This window comes from Schistocerca serialis, unplaced genomic scaffold, assembly GCF_023864345.2.
Source record: "Schistocerca serialis cubense isolate TAMUIC-IGC-003099 unplaced genomic scaffold, iqSchSeri2.2 HiC_scaffold_1420, whole genome shotgun sequence".
In the NCBI taxonomy this organism is placed as follows: Eukaryota; Metazoa; Arthropoda; class Insecta; order Orthoptera; family Acrididae; genus Schistocerca; species Schistocerca serialis.
In genome coordinates, this window is record NW_026047648.1 from 3446701 (window position 1) to 3467206 (window position 20506).

The 20506-nt window shown below is 43.8% G+C and overlaps 1 protein-coding gene across 1 annotated transcript in view; it reads left to right on the plus strand.

Moving 5' to 3' along the window:
• Positions 1-20506, plus strand: part of LOC126443031 (zinc finger protein 497-like) — a 115536-nt gene that overhangs the window by 65089 nt on the left and 29941 nt on the right. Inside the window, exon 4 of the mRNA XM_050090877.1 lies at positions 7196-7276. Coding sequence (XP_049946834.1) covers positions 7196-7276 — 81 coding nt within the window. The remainder of the gene's footprint in view (positions 1-7195; positions 7277-20506) is intronic.

Consider the following 20506-nt stretch of genomic DNA (forward strand, 5'->3'; position numbering starts at 1 on the left):
GAACTGCTCGGAGAACTTAATGAAATTTGTTTCTACCATCCGACCTGACTCGGCATCACCGTTGGAGCCAGTTGGAGTGTCTCAAACAAAATGTGGTTTGTATTTTGCTCCAGTAAAGATGAAGAATGGAGGGATAGCGTTACCTCCAGCTGATACACGTTGCTAGGGTTACGGGTCTGCCTCTTTCGGCAGAGGTTATCCTTCCAATGTGTTTCAAACCATTCCGTGTTAACCTCTCAGTCTGGTGACCATTTCATCCGTGTTCCATATATCTTGAGCTTGCAACTTCAGTCTATCCAAAATCTTTTTAAGCAAATTGGACAAGTTTTTTGCGTTTACTTTATTAAAGCTTGTGGTTCTGGCTAGGGTTGTGACGTCAGTTGTCCAGATGGATAAACTCTGATGCCTCTCCATAAAATACGTGTAGCAGCCAGGTCCTGCTATTTTCTAACCTCCTTCGGGCTTAAGCTGAAATAAATATCTGAGGCTTTCTTAAGGTATTCACTGAACAGATACTCCTGTTCAAGAGCGAGAACCTGAAACACAAAATACAAAGTATGTCGTCAGTTTCGAACCTGATATTATGACAGGCATGTGTAATAGCGACATATACGGTCTTAGAGTTCAGTAGGGCCACAGGAAAAAGCTTACGTAACTATTTAACTTGCTACATAACTATTTTGTAAAAATAGTTATGTCAGTTGGCTGATACATACCTTCCTACGATTTTTATATCCAGTTAAAACATCAGGGACTTCATCAGTGGAAGCATCACATTCTCTCAATTTTTGGCAATACGTAGCTAAGGCCGGTATTACACTATCAAAAATCTTTGTCAAAGATATTTGATGGTGTAATAGGAACTTTGTCAAATGTCGTCCAATATTTGATCAAATGTAGGGCCTCGCTGTAGATTTGATCAAAGAAGTCGCTTGTCTTCTGTTCACTGTAGTGTGACATGTTACCGCATGGAGCGCTAGCATCGCTGCAGCGTTCTGTCGTCTGTAGTGTGTGTTTTTATAAACATTTACGGTAAATACAATTGGCGTGTGCCGACAACTACAACATTATTAGAGATGTATGAAGTTGATGAGGCGCTTTACAACGTGAGGCACCCTGAATACAAAAATAGATTAAGAAGATTGGAGACCTGACATGACGTAACCTAACATAACCCTCTCCTGTAGCAAGGAATCGGAGTGTTGCAGTGAGCCTGTCTTCTGAAGATGTAGCAGTTCTTCAGTGAATATTGTGCTTTGTGATACGAGGATACACTTCACTGAGCACATACAGAAATGTATGCTCATCCATTCTTAAGTAATTCATGTACGACTTGACGTCTTCCACTGTAAGCTCACGTGACAAGTTTTGTTGAATGCTTTTATCGTGTCGTCGTAAAACCCACGGCTTCACCCAGATTAGATTAGTTTTTCGTTCCATAGATCCGTGCTGAGGAGATCCTCGTGGATGTGAAATATGTCAATTTTTTAAGCTGAAATAACAATACTAATAGTATGAATAAATACATCATTTGTTTCTATTAAAAGTTTCGTCAATGGAGTAGGAGTTAGCCACTAGTAAGTCTTCGAGGCCCCTTTTAAACTGATCTTTATTTGTAACTAAATTTTTTATGTTTGCTGGCAAATTATTGAAGATGAGTGTTCCTGGGTAGAGGACCTCTTTTTGAACTAAAGTGAGTGCTTTTAAGTCCTTGTGCAGATCATTTTTGTTCCTGGTATTGTATGTATGAACTGAGTTGTTTGTTGGAAAAAGATATATTATTTAGGACAAATTTCATTAAGGAGTAAATATACTGAGAGGCAGTGGTTAGTATACCCAGTTCTTTGAAGAGGTTTCTGCAGGACGCCCGTGAATTTACTCCACAAATAATACGTATTACGCGCTTTTGGACTCTGAAAACTTTTGTTTGACTTGAAGAGTTACCCCAAAATATTATATCATATGACATTAAGGAATGAAAGTAGGCAAAGTATGCAAGCTTTCTCATTTTTATGTTGCCTATGTCAGCTAACACTCGAATTACAAATACAGATCTGTTAAGGCGTGTCTGCAGTTCTGTGGTGTGCTCCTCCCAACTGAATTTATCATCAAGTTGTAATCCCAGGACTTTTAAGGCTGTCAACCTCGTATGTACGGTTCCTTTTTTCCCCCCACTTCTCTTACGCATGTGCACACAATGCAGTCGGGGTACGTGCAACTGCTGCCGTTAATAACAAGTTGTTGTCAGCCATCTTGAACTTTGACGAAAAATTTGATGACAGTGTAATACCCCTTGCAGCGCTACGTCAAAGATCTTTGTCAAATATATTTGTCGGAATATTTGATCACATCTTTGATCAAATCTTTGACAAAGAAATTCGATAGTGTAATACCGGCCTAAGCTCCGTACAGGGATGTTAAATTCATCTGCTGTGGGAGCTAGGCTTCTTTTGTAGATACTGTGAGGACATGTGGCATTCTTTACGTTCTGAGCAGTATGCTTTGCTCGTTCCACCTTTCTCTTGTAATTCCTCGTGGCATACGTTTAATGAAATGTATCAGAAAGTCATTAAAAAACCTCAGCAGACACCTATGTGAAGAAATGTAAGTGAGGGGTAAGTTGCCATACGCCGCACGATCTATGCCGACATGCCCCTAAGCCGAGATGCCAACTTGCCCCAGTGACATGTTTTATGCAAGATGAATGCCTCACCGTTACAAAAAAGTTTTATGAAGCAGTTCAGTACTTGAATACAATTATTACTGTGTCCTTTACCCTTCACACCTGCTTAAAATTCCCAGACATATTCTAGAGCTTCACAGAATAACAAAAACTTGGAGTGGAAAAAAAAGAGAGAGAGAGGGAGAGCGAGACTTGTTATCAAACTTAAATTATAATGGAAGACACAGTGTCATTTGTGAGTTTGACTGTTGCAATCCTAGTGCTCAGTCCTCATAGAGGTAGAAAGAAGCAGCAGTCTGCCAACTTACCCCACATCCCAACGAGCCCCAGTCTCTGTTACCCAAACAAGAGAGAAGTCAGTCTTGTAGCACGAGTTGACTAAAAGAAGGAATCACTAGATAGGACACGTTCTGACATGCCAATGAGTCGTCAGTTTAGTAATGGGAAAGTAAAGGGGGAGAGAGAAAAGGGGGGGGGGGGAGAATGGTACGGATAAAAATGAGAGAGAAGCTAAACTTGATCAAAAAGTGCAAAGTGATTCTTCAGTAATCTTGTGAGCCCCATGTGCATCTGCAGAAATATTAAACTGTAAATTAAGAACTCACTGCTTATAGGCCCTCGAAACATGTCATTGGATTTTTAAGTGTTGGCTGTGCTACAATCTGAGAGCAGTTGAACACATTGTTGCATTAACCCAAAAAATTAGTCACAAAGTTGTAAGCAGGAATTTGTGGTGAAAAATAATGTCCACTACTCACAGTATTTTAATTTTTTACAAACTGAGATGATTTGATTACTGTAACATTTACCACAAGTATTGACACAAAATATTCCAAGTCCGCAAGCTGAAAATATTTTAGAGTATTTGCTAGTGACGTGCACGACTATCAAAAGTCCACAATTCGCTACTTCGAGTAATACGCCCTGTTCCAGATCTCAAACTCGACTGACTCCACATCTGAGCCAAAAGAAAGAAGTCACACACAAAGATCGCTGTCCCTATTTAAGCACTCGCCTCGAAGTGAGTCGAGTGTACACACTTCTGACCTCTGCAACGTATTTAAATTTGATGTTATATACGTGTATTATACATAATTTAATATATAAATTTCCTCAGTTTCCTCAGTTTTCTAGTACTGTTCTTAGGTTTTCTCTGACTTGAATACTTTTAAACAGTACTTTGCATTATTCGTTACTAATGCTCGTGAACGTCCACGTACGCAAGCAAGCATACCTCGTGTCCCGCAGCTCAGACTGGAGTTCGGGCATTCCAGACTTGGTGGATAAAGTTTCGATCAGCACCCTGCGTCTAGAAATAAACAATGTGAAATAAGTTTGTAGACGAGCTGACTTTCAAATCTCGCACAGTGGAGACGGCGAGCTGTGACTCGTGTGTCCCGTGTCGTTTGTTGTGCGAGGTGTATCTGTATCTGGACGCACAGTGTGCAATCTGCAGCCCGTCTCCGCGGAGCACCAGTTGACCCTCCCAGCTGCAAATGTACCAGTTAACTGAGCCACTGTCGTAGTCACACAAATGTGGTACGTGGCGGTCTGAGGTGATCCGGAAAACATTCTCGATAATGTCGTGGAGCTCTACCCGTCGCATACTGTGCTGTACTCTTGTACAGTAATATTGACCGTCTAGGGACTGCAAGACAAGCCCTTTTCTGTTGTTGCATCTAGAAATTCAGAAAATTAGTAGAAAGGTTGGCTCGTGAGGTATGCTGAAAGATTCTTTTCATTTAGTGAGGCTCTACTGTTTCTGCAGTATGTCAGACAGGAGCACATTGCGAATACATAATTCTGTTCCGAAATGAGGCAAAGTCTGTAGGAAAAACACTCGTCTCCTAGTGAGCTTTCGTAGAGCAGAGATGGGCCGAAACAGATTTTTGCTGTCGGCAACCGAAGCCGTCGGGGAGTAAGTTTACTGGGAGGTTTAATAGTAATAGTGTATTATACAGGTAACCTCTGTGCCTCGTTTTACTTCTCTTTGTATTTTTAAAAAGCTAGCATTTAGTTTGAGGTTGCACAAATCGGTAGACATTCCTCCTCCGCAGCATCGGGACGATGTAGCGGGACTTTGAATTTCGCCGCGCTACACTCGCTCCCTCAGATATAAATTATACCGTCGCAGCGGTATGAGCGCTCGACGGCAGAGAAAATATTTATAAGACAATGAAGGTACTAAAATTGTAGCTCTATTTGTTTTTTATCCGTCTTTTGTCTCTCGAGAGCAGAAGCTTAATGCAGACGTAAAAACTTATTAGCTACTCTTGGTCGGATGGAGACGAAAAAACTCATTGATGTGCAGACGTATTGTGGAAGTTTGTATGTAATTCGGACGGCGTAAAATACATTGCATTCAACATCTACATCTACATCTATACTCCGCAAGCCACCTGACGGTGTGTGGCGGAGGGTACGTTGAGTACCTCTATCGGTTCTCCCTTCTATTCCATTCTCGTATTGTTCGTGGAAAGAAGGATTGTCGGTATGCCTCTGTGTGGGCTCTAATCTCTCTGATTTTATCCTCATGGTCTCTTCTCGAGATACACATAGGAGGGAGCAATATACTGCTTGACTCTTCGGTGAAGGTATGTTCTCGAAACTTCAACAAAAGCCCGTACCGAGCTACTGAGCGTCTCTCCTGCAGAGTCTTCCACTGGAGTTTATCTATCATCTCCGTAACGCTTTCGCGATTACTAAATGATCCTGTAACGAAGCGCGCTGCTCTCCGTTGGATCTTCTCTATATCTTCTATCAACCCTATCTGGTACGGATCCCACACCGCTGAGCAGTATTCAAGCAGTGGGCGAACAAGCCTACTGTAACCTACTTCCTTTGTTTTCGGATTGCATTTCCTTAGGATTCTTCCAATGAATCTGTCTGGCATCTGCTTTACCGACGATCAACATTATATGATCATTCCATTTTAAATCACTCATAATGCGTACTCCCAGATAATTCATGGAATTAACTGCTTCTAGTTGCTGACCTGCTATTTTGTAGCTAAATGATATGGGATGTTTCTTTCTGTGCATTCGCAGCACATTACACTTGTCTACATCGAGATTCAATTGCCATTCCCTGCACCATGCGTCAATTCGCTGCAGATCCTCCTGCATTTCAGTACAATTTTCCATTGTTACAACCTCTCGATACACCACAGCATCATTCGCAAAAAGCCTCAGTGAACTTCCGATGTCATCCACAAGGTCTTTTATGTATATTGTGAATAGCAACGGTCCTACGACACTCCCCTGCGGCACACCTGAAATCACTCTTACTTCGGAAGACTTCTCTCCATTGAGAATGACATGCTGCGTTCTGTTATCTAGGAACTCTTCAATCCAATCACACAATTGGTCTGATAGCCCATATGCTCTTACTTTGTTCATTAAACGACTGTGGGGAACTGTATCGAACGCCTTGCGGAAGTCAAGAAACACGGCATCTACCTGTGAACCTGTATCTATGGCCCTCTGATTCTCGTGGACGAATAGCGCGAGCTGGGTTTCACATGACCGTCTTTTTCGAAACCCATGCTGATTCCTACAGAGTAGATTTCTAGTCTCCAGAAAAGTCATTATACTGGAACACAATACGTGTTCCAAAATTCTACAACTGATCGACGTTAGAGATATAGGTCTATAGTTCTGCACATCTGCTCGACGTCCCTTCTTGAAAACGGGGATGACCGGTGCCCTTTTCCAATCCTTTGGAACGCTACGCTCTTCTAGAGACCTACGGTACACCGCTGCAATACGGTTTTGTATACATTAGTAATTCCTAGACAATGAAATTTATTGCAAAATTTCGGAGCCGCTACCACTTTTCACGCAGAAATGAAGTACGAGATTTTTGAAGACCTGGACGCCGCACGAGAGAAGACGTGTTAACACGGTAAAGGATGAACTCTTATCTACGCCATTTCCCCCTGTTAATCACATTTTGTTATTCTCTGTTCTTTTTAAAATAATTTGTGTAGTGGAGATTGGTTTGACTTTTGCTCAGAAACGCCACAAGGACCACCCCAACAATAGCTTTTCCGAATCACGAAGTCCGATAACTTTTCTGTAATACGAAGTCCGACTTTCATTTCATTCTTTCCCTTTTTCAAGGTTATTAACGATTTTAAAAACCCCTTTTTATTCACGATTTCTTCCCACATTTTCAACCTCTTCTTCTCTTCTCTTTTTCTTTTCTTCTCTTTTTCTTTTCTTCTCTTTTTCTTTTCTTCTCTTTTTCTTTTCTTCTCTTTTTCTTTTCTTGTCTTTTTCTTTTCTTCTCTTTTTCTTTTCTTCTCTTTTTCTTTTCTTCTCTTTTTCTTTTCTTCTCTTTTTCTTTTCTTCTCTTTTTCTTTTCTTCTCTTTTTCTTTTCTTCTCTTTTTCTTTTCTTCTCTTTTTCTTTTCTTCTCTTTTTCTTTTCTTCTCTTTTTCTTTTCTTATCTTTTTCTTTCCTATTTACGTTTCGATCGACAACCGTATAACGGTGTCTCGTAATTGTTCCAGGAGTACTCGCTTCCGGAAGATGTGGCCAGTTTCCCCGGTTCGTCAAATGTAAAGGAGGAAGAGGAGCACGGAGACGCAGAGGTACGTAAAGCGTTCAGTGACCTTTCTTGGCAGTAGTAAAGATTTAGTGGATATGGTGTACCAACTAGCTCTCGCCAGACACGTACAGTTGTGCCGGTTTTTTAATGCTCAGACAGTGTGCGGGGGGCCGCCACAGTGTCGGTATTATTTCTACGCCTTTCCTCCCGGAAAATCCGACAGGCGGGGAGTCGATCGAGGACGAGGCGTGGAGCCCTCCTCCGCGGTGGAATGGTGGGGGGGGGGGCAGGGGGGGTCTGTTCCGACCGGGACGCGTCCGCCGAGCCTCCGGTCCTCGAGAACACGTGCTGAGTCCGTCCTGTGTGCGGACATTTGCCACGGTTTCAGCTGCTCCGAAGGGTTGGGTCCCTTGTGTCTCCCCCCCCCCCCTCCTCCTCCTCCTCCTCCTCCTCCTCCTCCTCCTCCTCCTCCTCCTCCTCACTCGCCGCCCGACCCCCAGTAGAGCTACTTACTGAGCCGTTCCGCTGGTTTACTTAACATAGGACCGGAATCTCTATGGATTTTCCGCCACATTTCCAGAGAGAGTTTAGTTGTGAAACTATTAAATGCATCTCGCATTGAGATCCGCACCAAATTTCGAGCCTCAGTAAAACTTCACCAATCTTGGAGATTTGCAATCGTCTAAATTATTCGTGCCTTTTTCGATGCTCTTGCAGCAGCTTTCTGTCGTGTTTTGTGTACCGTGGGGGATCAGTTCCGTCTCTTATTAATTTATTTGGTACGAATATCTCGGGTGCTGTTGATACTATTTCTTTGAACTTAAGCCACATATGGTCTTCACTTTCATATTTTGGAAGGATTGGAGACACTCTTAGAAAGACGTCAACTGAATTTTGAGTTGCTTTTATAAATAGATATATTTCGCGTTTAGGTTTGGTGAGTTTCTTTGTTACGGAATTGAGCCTCGCTATGGCTGTGTGTTCACTAATCCCTGTATCCGTCATGATGCTCAGGATTATTTGTGGCTGAGAGGTCAAGTGTGTTTTCGTAACCATTTACAATTTGAATGGCCTCGTCAACTAATAGTTAAAAATAATTTTTAAAAAAGCATTTAGAACAATAATGGAAGTTGTTTTCTATCTACAATAGGGTACGAATATGTATTTCTGTCAACATACGGAAGGTAGATTGAAGTCACTGCCAACTATAATTGTATGAGTGGGGTACCTATTTGTGATGGGACTCAAGTTTTCTTTGAACTGTTCAGCAACTGTTTCATTTGAGACAGGGGGTCGGTAAAAGCAGGCAGTTATTAATTTATTCCGGTTGTCGAATATAACCGCTGCCCCTACTAAGTCACAGGAACTATCTGCTTCAATGTCACCTGTGAGATGGAACACACATCACAATTACGGCGTTTCCCTCCAAAACCTAGGATGTGACCCTGTAAATACCAGAGCTAAACAATGTAGAGCAACAACGTACGTTGCAAGCATAGCATTCTGTATTACTTCATTTCCTTATTCCTAACATTTTAAAATTGAATGTCGACTTTAGATGACATGTCAATCATAGATGTTCTTATCTCCGTTTAGTGAACATATTTTCAGTCGTGTTTCGAACATTGTCCCGCTACACTTTATTAACTAATGTTTCGCCGCAAAGGATATCGGATTTTAGAGAGTAAATTAATATGGAGTATGTCGTTCTTCTTTCCAGACATTCACATACCCATTTCTTCTTTCCTTATTGTCTTTTGAGCATGCAGTTGTAGTAAATAAAGTAGGCACAAATGCAGTGGTCAAAAAGAAATGATTAGCCTATATTCGCGTTCTGTTTACATCGTTCCTTTCTTGTTGCTCCCGTGGCGATGGACTGTTTCTATCGCAATCAGTAAGCGTGAAAGGAAGCTACCGTACAGACAGAGGGATCTATATTTACACTCGGCAGAAGTAATTACATACCGACAGAATCGTGGTATTGCTTTCGTTTCCCAAAAGTAATAAATATTTCGATTTCGGAAAAGAAGCTCTGTATTTGGCCAAGATGTCGAACAAGGAGGTCCCTTACGTACTGGTTGTATCGAGTAAGATGTGGAGGCGGCGGTTTGAAAGCGGACAGAGGTAGTAGGAGGAAGGGCGTCCCTTACCTGAGGGATCGCTACTCAAGCTACCTGGCCAAGGGGCGAGTGTGGCAAATGTCCGGTGCAGCAGGCAGTGCTGGGGCAGACGAGTGGGGGAGGTTTCTGCAGCAGGTGGCGCCCCCACTGGGGAGGAACTGCCCCGCCTTAAAGCCAGTGACGGGAACGACTGAATCCAAACACGGGCTGTTTCTTATCTACGTAAACGATTTGGGAGACAATCTCAACAGCCGTCTTCGGTTGTTTGCAGACGCCGCCGTCGTTTATCGACTAATGAAGTCATCAGAAGATCAAAACAAACTGCAAAATGATTTAGAAGTAGTATCGAAATGGTGCGAAAAGTGGCGGTTGACCTTAAATAACGAAAAGTGTGAGGTCATCCACATGAGTGCTAAAAGAAACGCGTTAAACTTCTGTTACATGACAAATCAGTCTAATCTAAAAGCCGCAAACTCAAGTAAATATTTAGGTATTACAGTTACGAACAATTTAAACTGGAAGGAACAGACAGAAATTGTTGTGGGGGAAGGCTAACCAAAGACTGCGTTTTACTGGCGGGACACTTAGAAAATGTAACGGGCCTACTAAGGAGACGGCCTACACTACGCTTGTCCGTCCTCTTTTAGAATACTGTTGCGCGATGTGGGATCCTTACCTGATAGGATTGACCGAGTACATCAAAAAAGTTCAAAGGAAGGTAGCACGTTTTGTATTATCGCGAAATATGGGAGAGAGTGTCACAGAAATGATACAGGATTTGAGCTGGAAATCGTAAAAAGAAAGGCGTTTTTCGTTGCGGAGGAATCTTCTCACGAAATCCGAATCACCAGTTTTCTCCTCCGAATGCGAAAACATTTCATTGACACCGACTTACATAGGCAGGAACGATCACAAAGATAAAATAACGGAAATCAGAGCTCGTGCGGAGAGATATAGGTGTTCATTCTTCCCGCGCACTGTACGAGATTGGAATAATAGAGAATTGTGAAGGTGGTTCGATGAACCCTCTGCCAGGCACTTAAATGTGATTTGCAGAGTATCCGTGTACATGTAGAATTGATTCGGTGCGTTGTTGGAAAACAATTGCCTCATTAGGTTGTAATCCTACATTTTCTTCAAATTATTCATTCGCTCTTGTGAATCGCATCAGCCTGCGGCACATTCACGTCTGAGCAGACAAGCATTTGGTCATCGTGCCGTTACTAAATCACTGTTCGTGACTACTCTGGCTCCCCGTTACCGCGTCTCGTCACTCTTACTGCTGTTCTGAAATTTGCTTTATATTACGTGCCAATGAACAGCTTTCAGCTCAGTTTTTCATTCATTCTTGTGAATGGGTATGCACTCGACAGGGACCTTTTGTCTGGATCGGGACGCCGAACCACTCGATGGCACGGGAATGGAAGATACTGTGTGACTGAATAAAAAGTGATCCTCGAAATAATACGGCATCTGCGAGGATGATTCGTATTCCGAAACCGTTTTAAATGAATTGCAAGAAAATTAATAAATGACAAAATTTCTTCAAAAAAGAATGCTTCTGGCAAGTGACATTACAGTATATGCTTAAAAAAATAATCTAGTCACAAAACAGTTAAAGAGACTGTATCGTATATGCTTTCTGTTCTCACCACCTAGGGATGTACGAGAATAGAATTATCAGTAACGCGTGCAAAATAACAGGAAGAGATATACCTTCAATAGTCTCCAGGCCCTACTGACAGATTTGTGTAAGAATTCGAAACCGGAAAAACTGTGTGAGGTGGGGATGTTTATTGTCACCACTGGTGCTTATTTGTGCACTGAAAAAGAAATGAGGGAAGTGAAGAACTGCCGGAGTTGTTTGTGGGAGACAGAAAACGAGCACAATCTAGTTAACTGATGGACGCGATTGCTAGCTGCAAGTGGACACGCGCTACCTGTAGTTGAAGGTAGGCACATAATTAAGAAGAAAAGAAAAGTTTTGCTGAGTGCCACAGGTTTATATCTGGGGGACTAAATGTTACAGCAGAGAAAGAGAATATTGGAGAGAGGGAGACACATTTCGATACCTGGTAAACAGAGTAGATAAATATTATAAGAACACATAAGCTCCGACGTTAAGTGTGCGAGGGGCCCCTTACGAACGTGGCTGCCGAGGAGGGGAAGGAATCCGGTGTGCACTCCGTGTGTATACCGGGGCGGAGTCATTCCAGATGTGGAAAGGCCGTGAAGAGTACAGGGTGGAGCCGACCGCAGCTGGTGGCCCGTGTCTGTACCGATGACGTGCGTCGCTTTGGATCGGAGGAGATTCCCCTCTGGTTTCGGGCGGCCAGCGGAAATCGTAAAGGCTGCCAGTCTTCCTGCCGTGATTGAGGCGGAGCTCACCGTCTGCAGCACCGTCGACAGAACCGACTGCGCCCCTTTTGGTGCAGAGCCGAGTGGAAGGTCTGAATCGGAGGCTCGGGCGGTTTTGTGACCGTGTTGGCCGCAGATTCCACGACTTGCACCATCGGGAGGTGGGTTTCCGGGTTCCGCTTAATAGGTCAGGAGTCCACTACACACAGGAGGCAGCGGGGGCTGTGTGTAAGGGACTGGGTGGTTTTTTAGGTTAGAGGGTCTCGGGGAACCACAGGAAGGGCGTCCGTCTAAAAGGGGCAGGTAAAACACACTGAGGTAGTTGTAGAAGGGATCGCTATTGTAGTTGACATGTGGAATAATCGGGTCCGCTGCCGGATGTTTGTGTCGCTCTGGCACAATATTTCGGCCACGTAACTCGTTGCCTTCTTCAGGTGCTACCTGAGACTGTCGTGTTGGAGACAAGGAGAAGGATGGGGCCCCTCCACGCCCACAGCAACGTGGTGACCAAACCAAAAGTTCTTCTGCCACCTCCGTAAACATGTTAGTTTTTGAATCAGGCGTCACAGGATGCGGGCTGTGATGTTATCCATGCGTCTGGGTAAGACTACTCATTAACATGGTCCATCAGGAGATGGAAGTGGTCGAAAACGATCGAAGGGTAGCGGTTGTAAGGGCAGAGGAAAAAAAGTGCCGAGGCCAGCGCCAAGGGGGAAAAAAAAACCGCTGCGGCAGTAGGACGGGTAGTAAGGGCAGTAGCGGCTTGTTAGCTGCGGCAGAGCATGCAAGGTGAGTGAGCTAAGGTTAGCGTGAGGTATCGTGCATCGTTACCTATGTGCTGCGTGGTCGTTAGCTGGGTCAGTCCGGGTGCTGCGGCTGGGCTCGCTTGTAGTCTCCTGGGCCGGCCGCAGTGGCTTCCTCCCTGTAACAGAAGGGTTCGGCGAGGCAACGCATGCGCTGCTGTTAGGCCCTCTGCTGCGCCTTGTCGTCGGTGACTTGGTGCAGCTTCATCAGGCTGGTGCAGAACGGCGGCGATCGGCTACCGTTCAGCGTCCTCCTGTACTGCACGCCGCAGCCCTTCCGTAATGTAGCTTCCATGAGCTCCGCTTGTTCGGAGAGCTGCGCCAGTTCAGCGTCGGCGTGTTGGAGGATCTTGTCCGGTATTTACGCCCAGAGGACACTGGGTGCTCTCTTTGCCGTCCGCGCCCGCCTGGCGCTGCTTGTAATGTGTTGTCTGTTCCCCGGTGCTCCCTCGGACGTCCGCGCCCGACTTGGTCTCCGTCTGTGGCAGCTCTCTGAGGCCAGTCCTCTGTCGGGCGCTCCATTCGCGGTCCGCGCCCGCCTGGCGCTGCTTGTAATGTGTTGTCTGTTCCCCGGTGCTCCCTCGGACGTCCGCGCCCGACTTGGTCTCCGCCTGTGGCAGCTCTCTGAGGCCAGTCCTCTGTCGGGCGCTCCATTCGCGGTCCGCGTCCGCCTGGCGCTGCTTGTAATGTGTTGTCTGTTCCCCGGTGCTCCCTCGGACGTCCGCGCCCGACTTGGTCTCCGCCTGTGGCAGCTCTCTGAGGCCAGTCCTCTGTCGGGCGCTCCATTCGCGGTCCGCGCCCGCCTGGCGCTGCTTGTAATGTGTTGTCTCTTCCCCGGTGCTCCCTCGGACGTCCGCGCCCGACTTGGTCTCCGCCTGTGGCAGCTCTCTGAGGCCAGTCCTCTGTCGGGCGCTCCATTCGCGGTCCGCGCCCGCCTGGCGCTGCTTGTAATGTGTTGTCTCTTCCCCGGTGCTCCCTCGGACGTCCGCGCCCGACTTGGTCTCCGCCTGTGGCAGCTCTCTGAGGCTAGTCCTCTGTCGGGCGCTCCATTCGCGGTCCGCGCCCGCCTGGCGCTGATCCTGCGGTGTCACTACTTCTTGAGGAGTTTGTTGGTTCCTCTCGTTGAGCCCTGATAAGCTCCAGAGCCGGACTCCACGCCGAGCTGAGCTGGTAACCGCCGTCTCCGTTTATTAGGTTGTCTGTGACCTCGATCTCGATGGCCTCCTTCGTGACCCTGTCCCAAAATCTTGGCGTCTGTCTCACAATTTTGGTGTTATAGTCCATCGATTGGCCGAGCTCCAGACAGTGCTCCGCTGTGGCAGATTTTGTTGCCTGTCCGAGTCTGGTGTGTGTCTGGTGTTCTTTGCACCTGACGTCCACCGTCCTGGTTGTCTGGCCAATGTATGACTTTCCACACTGGCACGGGATGTTGTAAATGCCCGGTTTACATAGCCCCAGGTCGTCCTTCACACTCCCTAGCATGGTCCCAATTTTGGAGGGTGGACGGAAGATACTCTTTATATCATATTTTGAAAGAATTCTGCTGATCTTTGCAGAAATAGGTCCAGCATATGGCAGCTATGCCACCTTCTTCGCCTCCTCTTGCTCGTCTTGTGTACCCTGTGGTTGACCGGTAGTACGAAGCGCCCTTTGGATGTCTGTGGAGGAGTATCCATTTCTGCTGAACACCAGCTGTAGATGTTCTATCTCTGTGGCCAGACTTTCCGTATCTGTCAGAGCTCGAGTCCTGTGAACTAATGTTTTCGAGACTCCATTGTTCTGTGCCGGTTGGTGGCAGCTACTGGCTTGAAGGTATAAGTCAGTGTGGGTGGTCTTACGATACACACTGTGCCCCAGAGTGCCGTCTGCCTTCCTCTTGACCGGGGCATCCAGGAATGGGAGCTGTCCATCCTTCTCTAGCTCCATAGTAAATTTTTTATACTTGGGTGGCGTGAATTTAGATGTTCCAAAAAGTCATCTAGCTTCTCCCTACCAACGGGCCAAATGACACAAGTGTCATCAACATACCTAACAAACCACTTGGGTTGGTAAGTGGCTGACGCAAGTGCCTCCTCTTCGTACCTTTCCATGAAAAGGTTGGCTACCACTGGTGATAAAGGGCTGCCTGTTGCCACTCCTTCCGTTTACTCATAAAATTGACCCCCGTAAAGAAAAAAAAGTTGAGGTCAGTACGTGCTTGAACAAGTCAAGCAGGGCACCATGGAACTTCTCTCCAACGATATTGAGTGAATCGGTGAGTGGCACTCTTGTGAAGAGCGACACCACATCGAAACTGACCACGATGTCAGGGTCCACGATGTTGTAGCTGCCTTAGCCGTTGTAGGAAGTCCTCAGAGTTCCGAATGTGGTGTGCAGATTTGCCCACATATGGTGCAAATATCTTCTTCAGGTATTGTGCAGTGACGTATGTCGGTGCGCCGATGTTACTGACAGTAGGTCGAAGAGGGACCCCCTCCTTGTGGACCTTGAGTCTGGGTGGTACAGGTGCTTTGGGATAACGTTTCTTGGTGACCTGTTTAGGTAGACCTGTCTCCTTCAGCGTCTTCTTGTCCACCTTGCCAGTGGGGTCACCATGTAGTGGTTTGTAAGCAGTGTCTTCCAGAAGTTGTTGCACCTTCCTATCATACTCCAACTTGTTTAAGATGACCGTGGAGTTACCCTTATCAGCTGTAGTTGTAAATTGTCGCAGCTGTGTTGGGAAAGATCCAGAGCGCCGACCGAGCGAGGTGGCGCAGTGGTTAGACACTGGACTCGCATTCGGGAGGACGACGGTTCAATCCCGCGTCCGGCCATCCTGATTTAGGTTTTCCGTGATTTCCCTAAATCGCTCCAGGCAAATGCCGGGACGGTTCCTCTGAAAGGGCACGGCCGACTTCCTTCCCCGTCCTTCCCTAATGCGATGAGAGCGATGACCTCGCTGTCTGGTCTCCTACCCCAAACCAACCAACCAACCAGAGCGCTGAGCCCTAATAGAAAGCACTGAAGCTAAAATAGTTGTAGGGGCAGAGAGCTGGCTAAAGCCAGAAATAAGTTCAGCCGAAATTTTTTCGAACGATCTAACAGCGTTCAGAAAGGATAGATTAAACACAGTTGGAGGTCGAGTATTTATTGCTGTCGGAAGTAATTTGCCTTGTACTGAAATTGAAGTAGATAGCTCTTGCAAAATAGAATAGTTAGAGGTTATACCTGACAATCAGACTAAACTATTAATTGGATAGTTTTACTGACCGACCCCCCCCCCCCCCCCATCTCAGAAGATATAGTTGGTGAACACTTCAAACATAACTTGAGTCTCATTTCATACAAGTACCCCACTCCTTCAACCTACCCTCGATATTCTAGAAAAATTACGTTTAAAGCTGGGGACAGGCATAAAAACGTCATCTGAAATTGTATTGAATGCTTTCTCAGAAAATTATTTTGAACAATTAGTTCCTGAACCCACTCGAAGTGTAAGTGGTTGCGAAAGCGAACTTGACCTCTCAGCGGCAAGTAAGCCTGCACAAATAGTGAGTGTCGTGACGAATACAGGGATTGGCGACCATTAGGCAGTTGCTGCTAGGCTGAATACCAGAACACCTACAACCACCTAAAAGAAATGCAAAGTATATCTATTTAAAAAAAGCTGATAAAAATGCTCTTAACGCCTTTTTAAGAGACAGTCTTCACTCCTTCCGATCTGAATAGTTGTTGAATGATTGCAAAGAGATAGCATCGACAGCAATTGAGAAATATATACCACATGAATTAATATCTGATAATGCTGATCCCCCCTGGTACACAAAACAGGTCAGATCGTTGTTGCAGAAGCAGCGGAAAAAGTGTGCCAACTTTAAAAGAACGCAAAATCCCCAAGACTGGCAGAGTTTTGCAGAAGTTAGAAATATAGTGCGTACTTCGATGCGAGATGCTTCTAAAAATTTCCACAATGAATCTCTGTCTCGGAATCTGGCAGAAAACCCAGAGAGATTCTGGTCATATATAAAGCACACCAGTGGCAAGACGCAGTCAATACTGTCACTGCACGATAACAAAGGTGAAGTCCATGGTGACAGTGCCACCAAAGCAGAGTTATTAAACACGGTTTTCCGAAACTCCTTTACCAAAGAAGATAAATTAAATATTACTGAATTCCAATCAGGAACAACTGCTGAGATGAGAAACTTAAAAGTAGATATCCTCGGTGTGACAAAGCAGCTTAAATCTCTTAATAAAGCCAAGGCCTCCGGTTCAGATTGTATACCAGTCAGGTTCCTTTCAGAGTTTGCTGATAAAATAGCTCCATATTTAGCAATTATATAAAAGCGCTCGCTTGCAGAAAGATCTGTACCTAAAGACTGGAAAATTGTTAAAGTCACACCAATACCCAAAAAGGGAAGTAGGAGTAATCCGCTGAATTACAGGGCCACATCACTAACGTCGATTTGCAGTAGGGCTTTGGAACATATACTGTGTTCCAACATTATGAAATACATCAAAGAAAACGATTTATTGACACATAGTCAGCATGGATTCAGAAAATAGTGTTCTTTTGAAACACAACTAGCTCTTTATACTTACGAAGTATTGAGTGCCATCGACAGGGGATGTCATATTGATTACATAGTTTTAGATTTGCAGGAGGCTTTAGACACCGTTCCTCACAAGTGTCTTCTAACCAAACTGCGTGCCTACGGAGTATCGCCTCAGTTGTGCGACTGGATTCGTGATTTCCTGTCAGAAAGGTCGCAATTTGTAGTAATAGATGGAAAGTCATTGAATAAAACAGAAGTAATATCTAACATTCCCCAAGGAAGTATTATAGGCCCTCTCTTGTTCCTGATCTATATTAACAACATAGGAGAAAATCTGAGTAGCTGTCTGAGATATTTTGCGGATGATGCTGTCATTTACCATCTTGTAAAGTCATCAGATGACCAAAACGAATTCCAAAATGATTTAGGTAAGATATCTGTATCGTGCGAAAAGTGGCAACTGATCCTGAATAGAGAAAAGTACTAAAAGAAATGCGCTAAATTGTGATTATGCGAAAAGTCACACAAATCTGAACTCCGTAAAATCAACTACATCCTTAGGGTTTACAATTACAAAGAACCTAAACTGGAATGATAACATAGATAATGTTGTGGGTAGAGCAAACCACAGACTGCGATTCACTGGCATAACACTTGGAAGGTGCAACAGGTCTACCAAAGAGAGACTGCTTACACCACGCTTGTCCGCCCTATTCTGGAGTATTGCTGTGCTGTGTGGGATCCGCATCAGGTGGAACTGACGGATGACATCGAAAAAGTACAAAGAAGGGCAGCTCGTTCTGTATTATTGCGAAACAGGGGAGACAGTGTCACAGACATGATACGTGAATTGGAGTGGCAATCATTAAAAAAGGGCGTTTTTTGTTGTGACGGGATCTTCTCATGAAATTTCAATCACCAGTTTTCTGCTCCAATTGCGAAAACATTCCTACATAGGGGGAAACGATCATTACGACAAAATAAGAGAAATCGGGGCTTGCGCAGAAAAATTTAAGTGCTCGTTTTTCCCGCGTGCCATTTGAGAGTGGAATGGTAGAGAGAGACAGCTTGAAAGTGGCCCATTGAACCCTCTGCCAGGCACTTCCTCGTGAATAGCAGAGTAATCACACAGATGTAGAAGCTGTAGAAATGAGGACAAGGGTACAAGGACTTGTCCAAGAAAAAAATACTGGTCATTATGTCCAAGAATGTAAAAATAGTGCCTAGTTTTTAATACATTAAAAGATCGAAATCCGTAAAGAAACTTGTGGAATGAGTTGTGGTGCAAAGTGTCAGAAAGCAGGTGGTGAGCGCACAGATGTACTCGTAATCAGTCCCTTTTGAACTTAAACACACCAGGTTGCATGCCATTTCTCTTCTTAAAAGGATTTTTTGATGACGATGAAGACCCGGCTGCTGTGAAATGTACTCGTACATGCAAAGGACGGTGGACTGAATAATTTGGGTGAGGCATAATACGAGGAATTTAAGTAGGCCTGCCCAATTTATATAATTAATTTGTTTGTATTCATTTGAAATACTTGTTGAAAAAAATCTGATGCATTGCACCATTTCAGAGCTGTTTAGCATCAAAGTTAGCTAGTTAGGTCATTCCACACAGTAATCTGCTAAAAAGCAATAATGCACAGATATCTGTGGACCTGTGATAACTACTTGTTCAAATGTTCATTTGCACTTAAATTTATTAGTTCCAAAACAGGCACATCGTAAGCTAGGTATGCAAAAGCTGCGTTTGTTTGGTTTGAGGGAACCAAACGACAAACAAGTTTGGCAACAGGTTGCTCGAATTTGCACCCTCAGTGACATGACTGGCTAGCTTCGAAGCTAAATAATTCATAAATGGTGCAAAATATAGAATTTTTTTTATTAACTGTTATTTTCCCACAACCTGCCCTGCAACACCCTTACAAGCTTCTCAGACTTTCTGACCAACCTGTATATTTAAAATAAATGATTATTAAAAAATAACACATTTCAGTTGTTAATTAGAGACAAATTATGAAAGGTAGAAACATATTGCACATACTACTGGACAGAGGAAGGTTCAGAGTTTTATGTTAACACAGATACTGTACGCTTAGCGTGAGCACCGTTCGTTGCTCGAGAAATGTCGAAGCTGTAGGCCATTTCATTCCAAATGGAATCAACAGACCCCTGTTTATTGGCTTGACAGCTTCGGCAATTGGATTTCCCAAATCTGTTGTTGTGTTTTCACCATGTCAAAAAAAAAAAAAAAAAAAAATAGGGCAATGCTGCTTCAGCTTTGTCCAAACCAGAACTCTGAACCGTCCTCTGTCCATCGATACACCTATGTCCGTCTGAATGCACATCAGATAATTGTGTAAAAATTTGAAGTAAATCGGTCAAAAGCATTTTGAGATTTTTGAGAATTTTTTTTCCCTTTATATATTACATATTTTTTATATATAATATATGTTTTAAAAGTATGTATATAGAAATGGGTGAATTCATATGTAACATCGTGTCAAAATTTCAAACCAATCGGTGGAGAACTTTGAGATTTAAGATTTTGAACAAATCATTTACATTTTTGTTAATATACATTAACAGCAGGTGGTATGTTAGCTTAATTACATTTTCCTATTTGTATTGGAAAAGTCACTGCCCGTTTAGTGCCTGGGGAATATGGAAGTAACACCATTACGAATAGCAATTTCTATTGTGTTAAACATCAGTTGCAGATGCATTATTTAATATTAAATAGGAAACACTTCCTAATGTTGTGCAAAATATGTATTTAATCACAAACTGGCTTTCACCTTCTTGGGGCATCTTCAGATGATAACTGAATGTCGCAAACACAGATAAAATTACTTTTGGATTACACAGATATTATTTTCATAGAAGACATGAAAATGAATACATTAGAGTGATTACGTAGTAAAGTATTACATTTTTTGTCACCCAGGAATAGTTACATTAATTACAAATTGTATTTGCTTTTGATTAAAAAATGTTACTTTTGATCACCCAACTCCACCTTTACTCCTAAGGCTAACACCAACTGTCGTCAAGCTTCAGAAAAACATAATGAAATCAAAGATAGCTTAATTTACTGAGGCTGAGAAAAATACAAGCATATACGTCAAGTGTTGTGCAACATAAATCTTAAATTTTAATATGATAACTGCAAGAATTTGATTCACACAATGAAATAACTTTTTAGAACATTATAATTTTGTGATGCAATAAAAAAAGGTCACACGGCTGACTCAGATGTGACAGAACCACACACTCAATTGTTTTTTCATCGAAATTAGTTTACAAAAAAGGTGTCTAAAATGATAAAACTGAACTCGATGTCACAAATTACAAAGTGAATCAATTGATCCCACATCGCGACAATAAATGAAAAGAGGGATATCCACCAGAATGAAACTCCACGGCCTGAAAACATTACAGTGGCCTGTCGTAC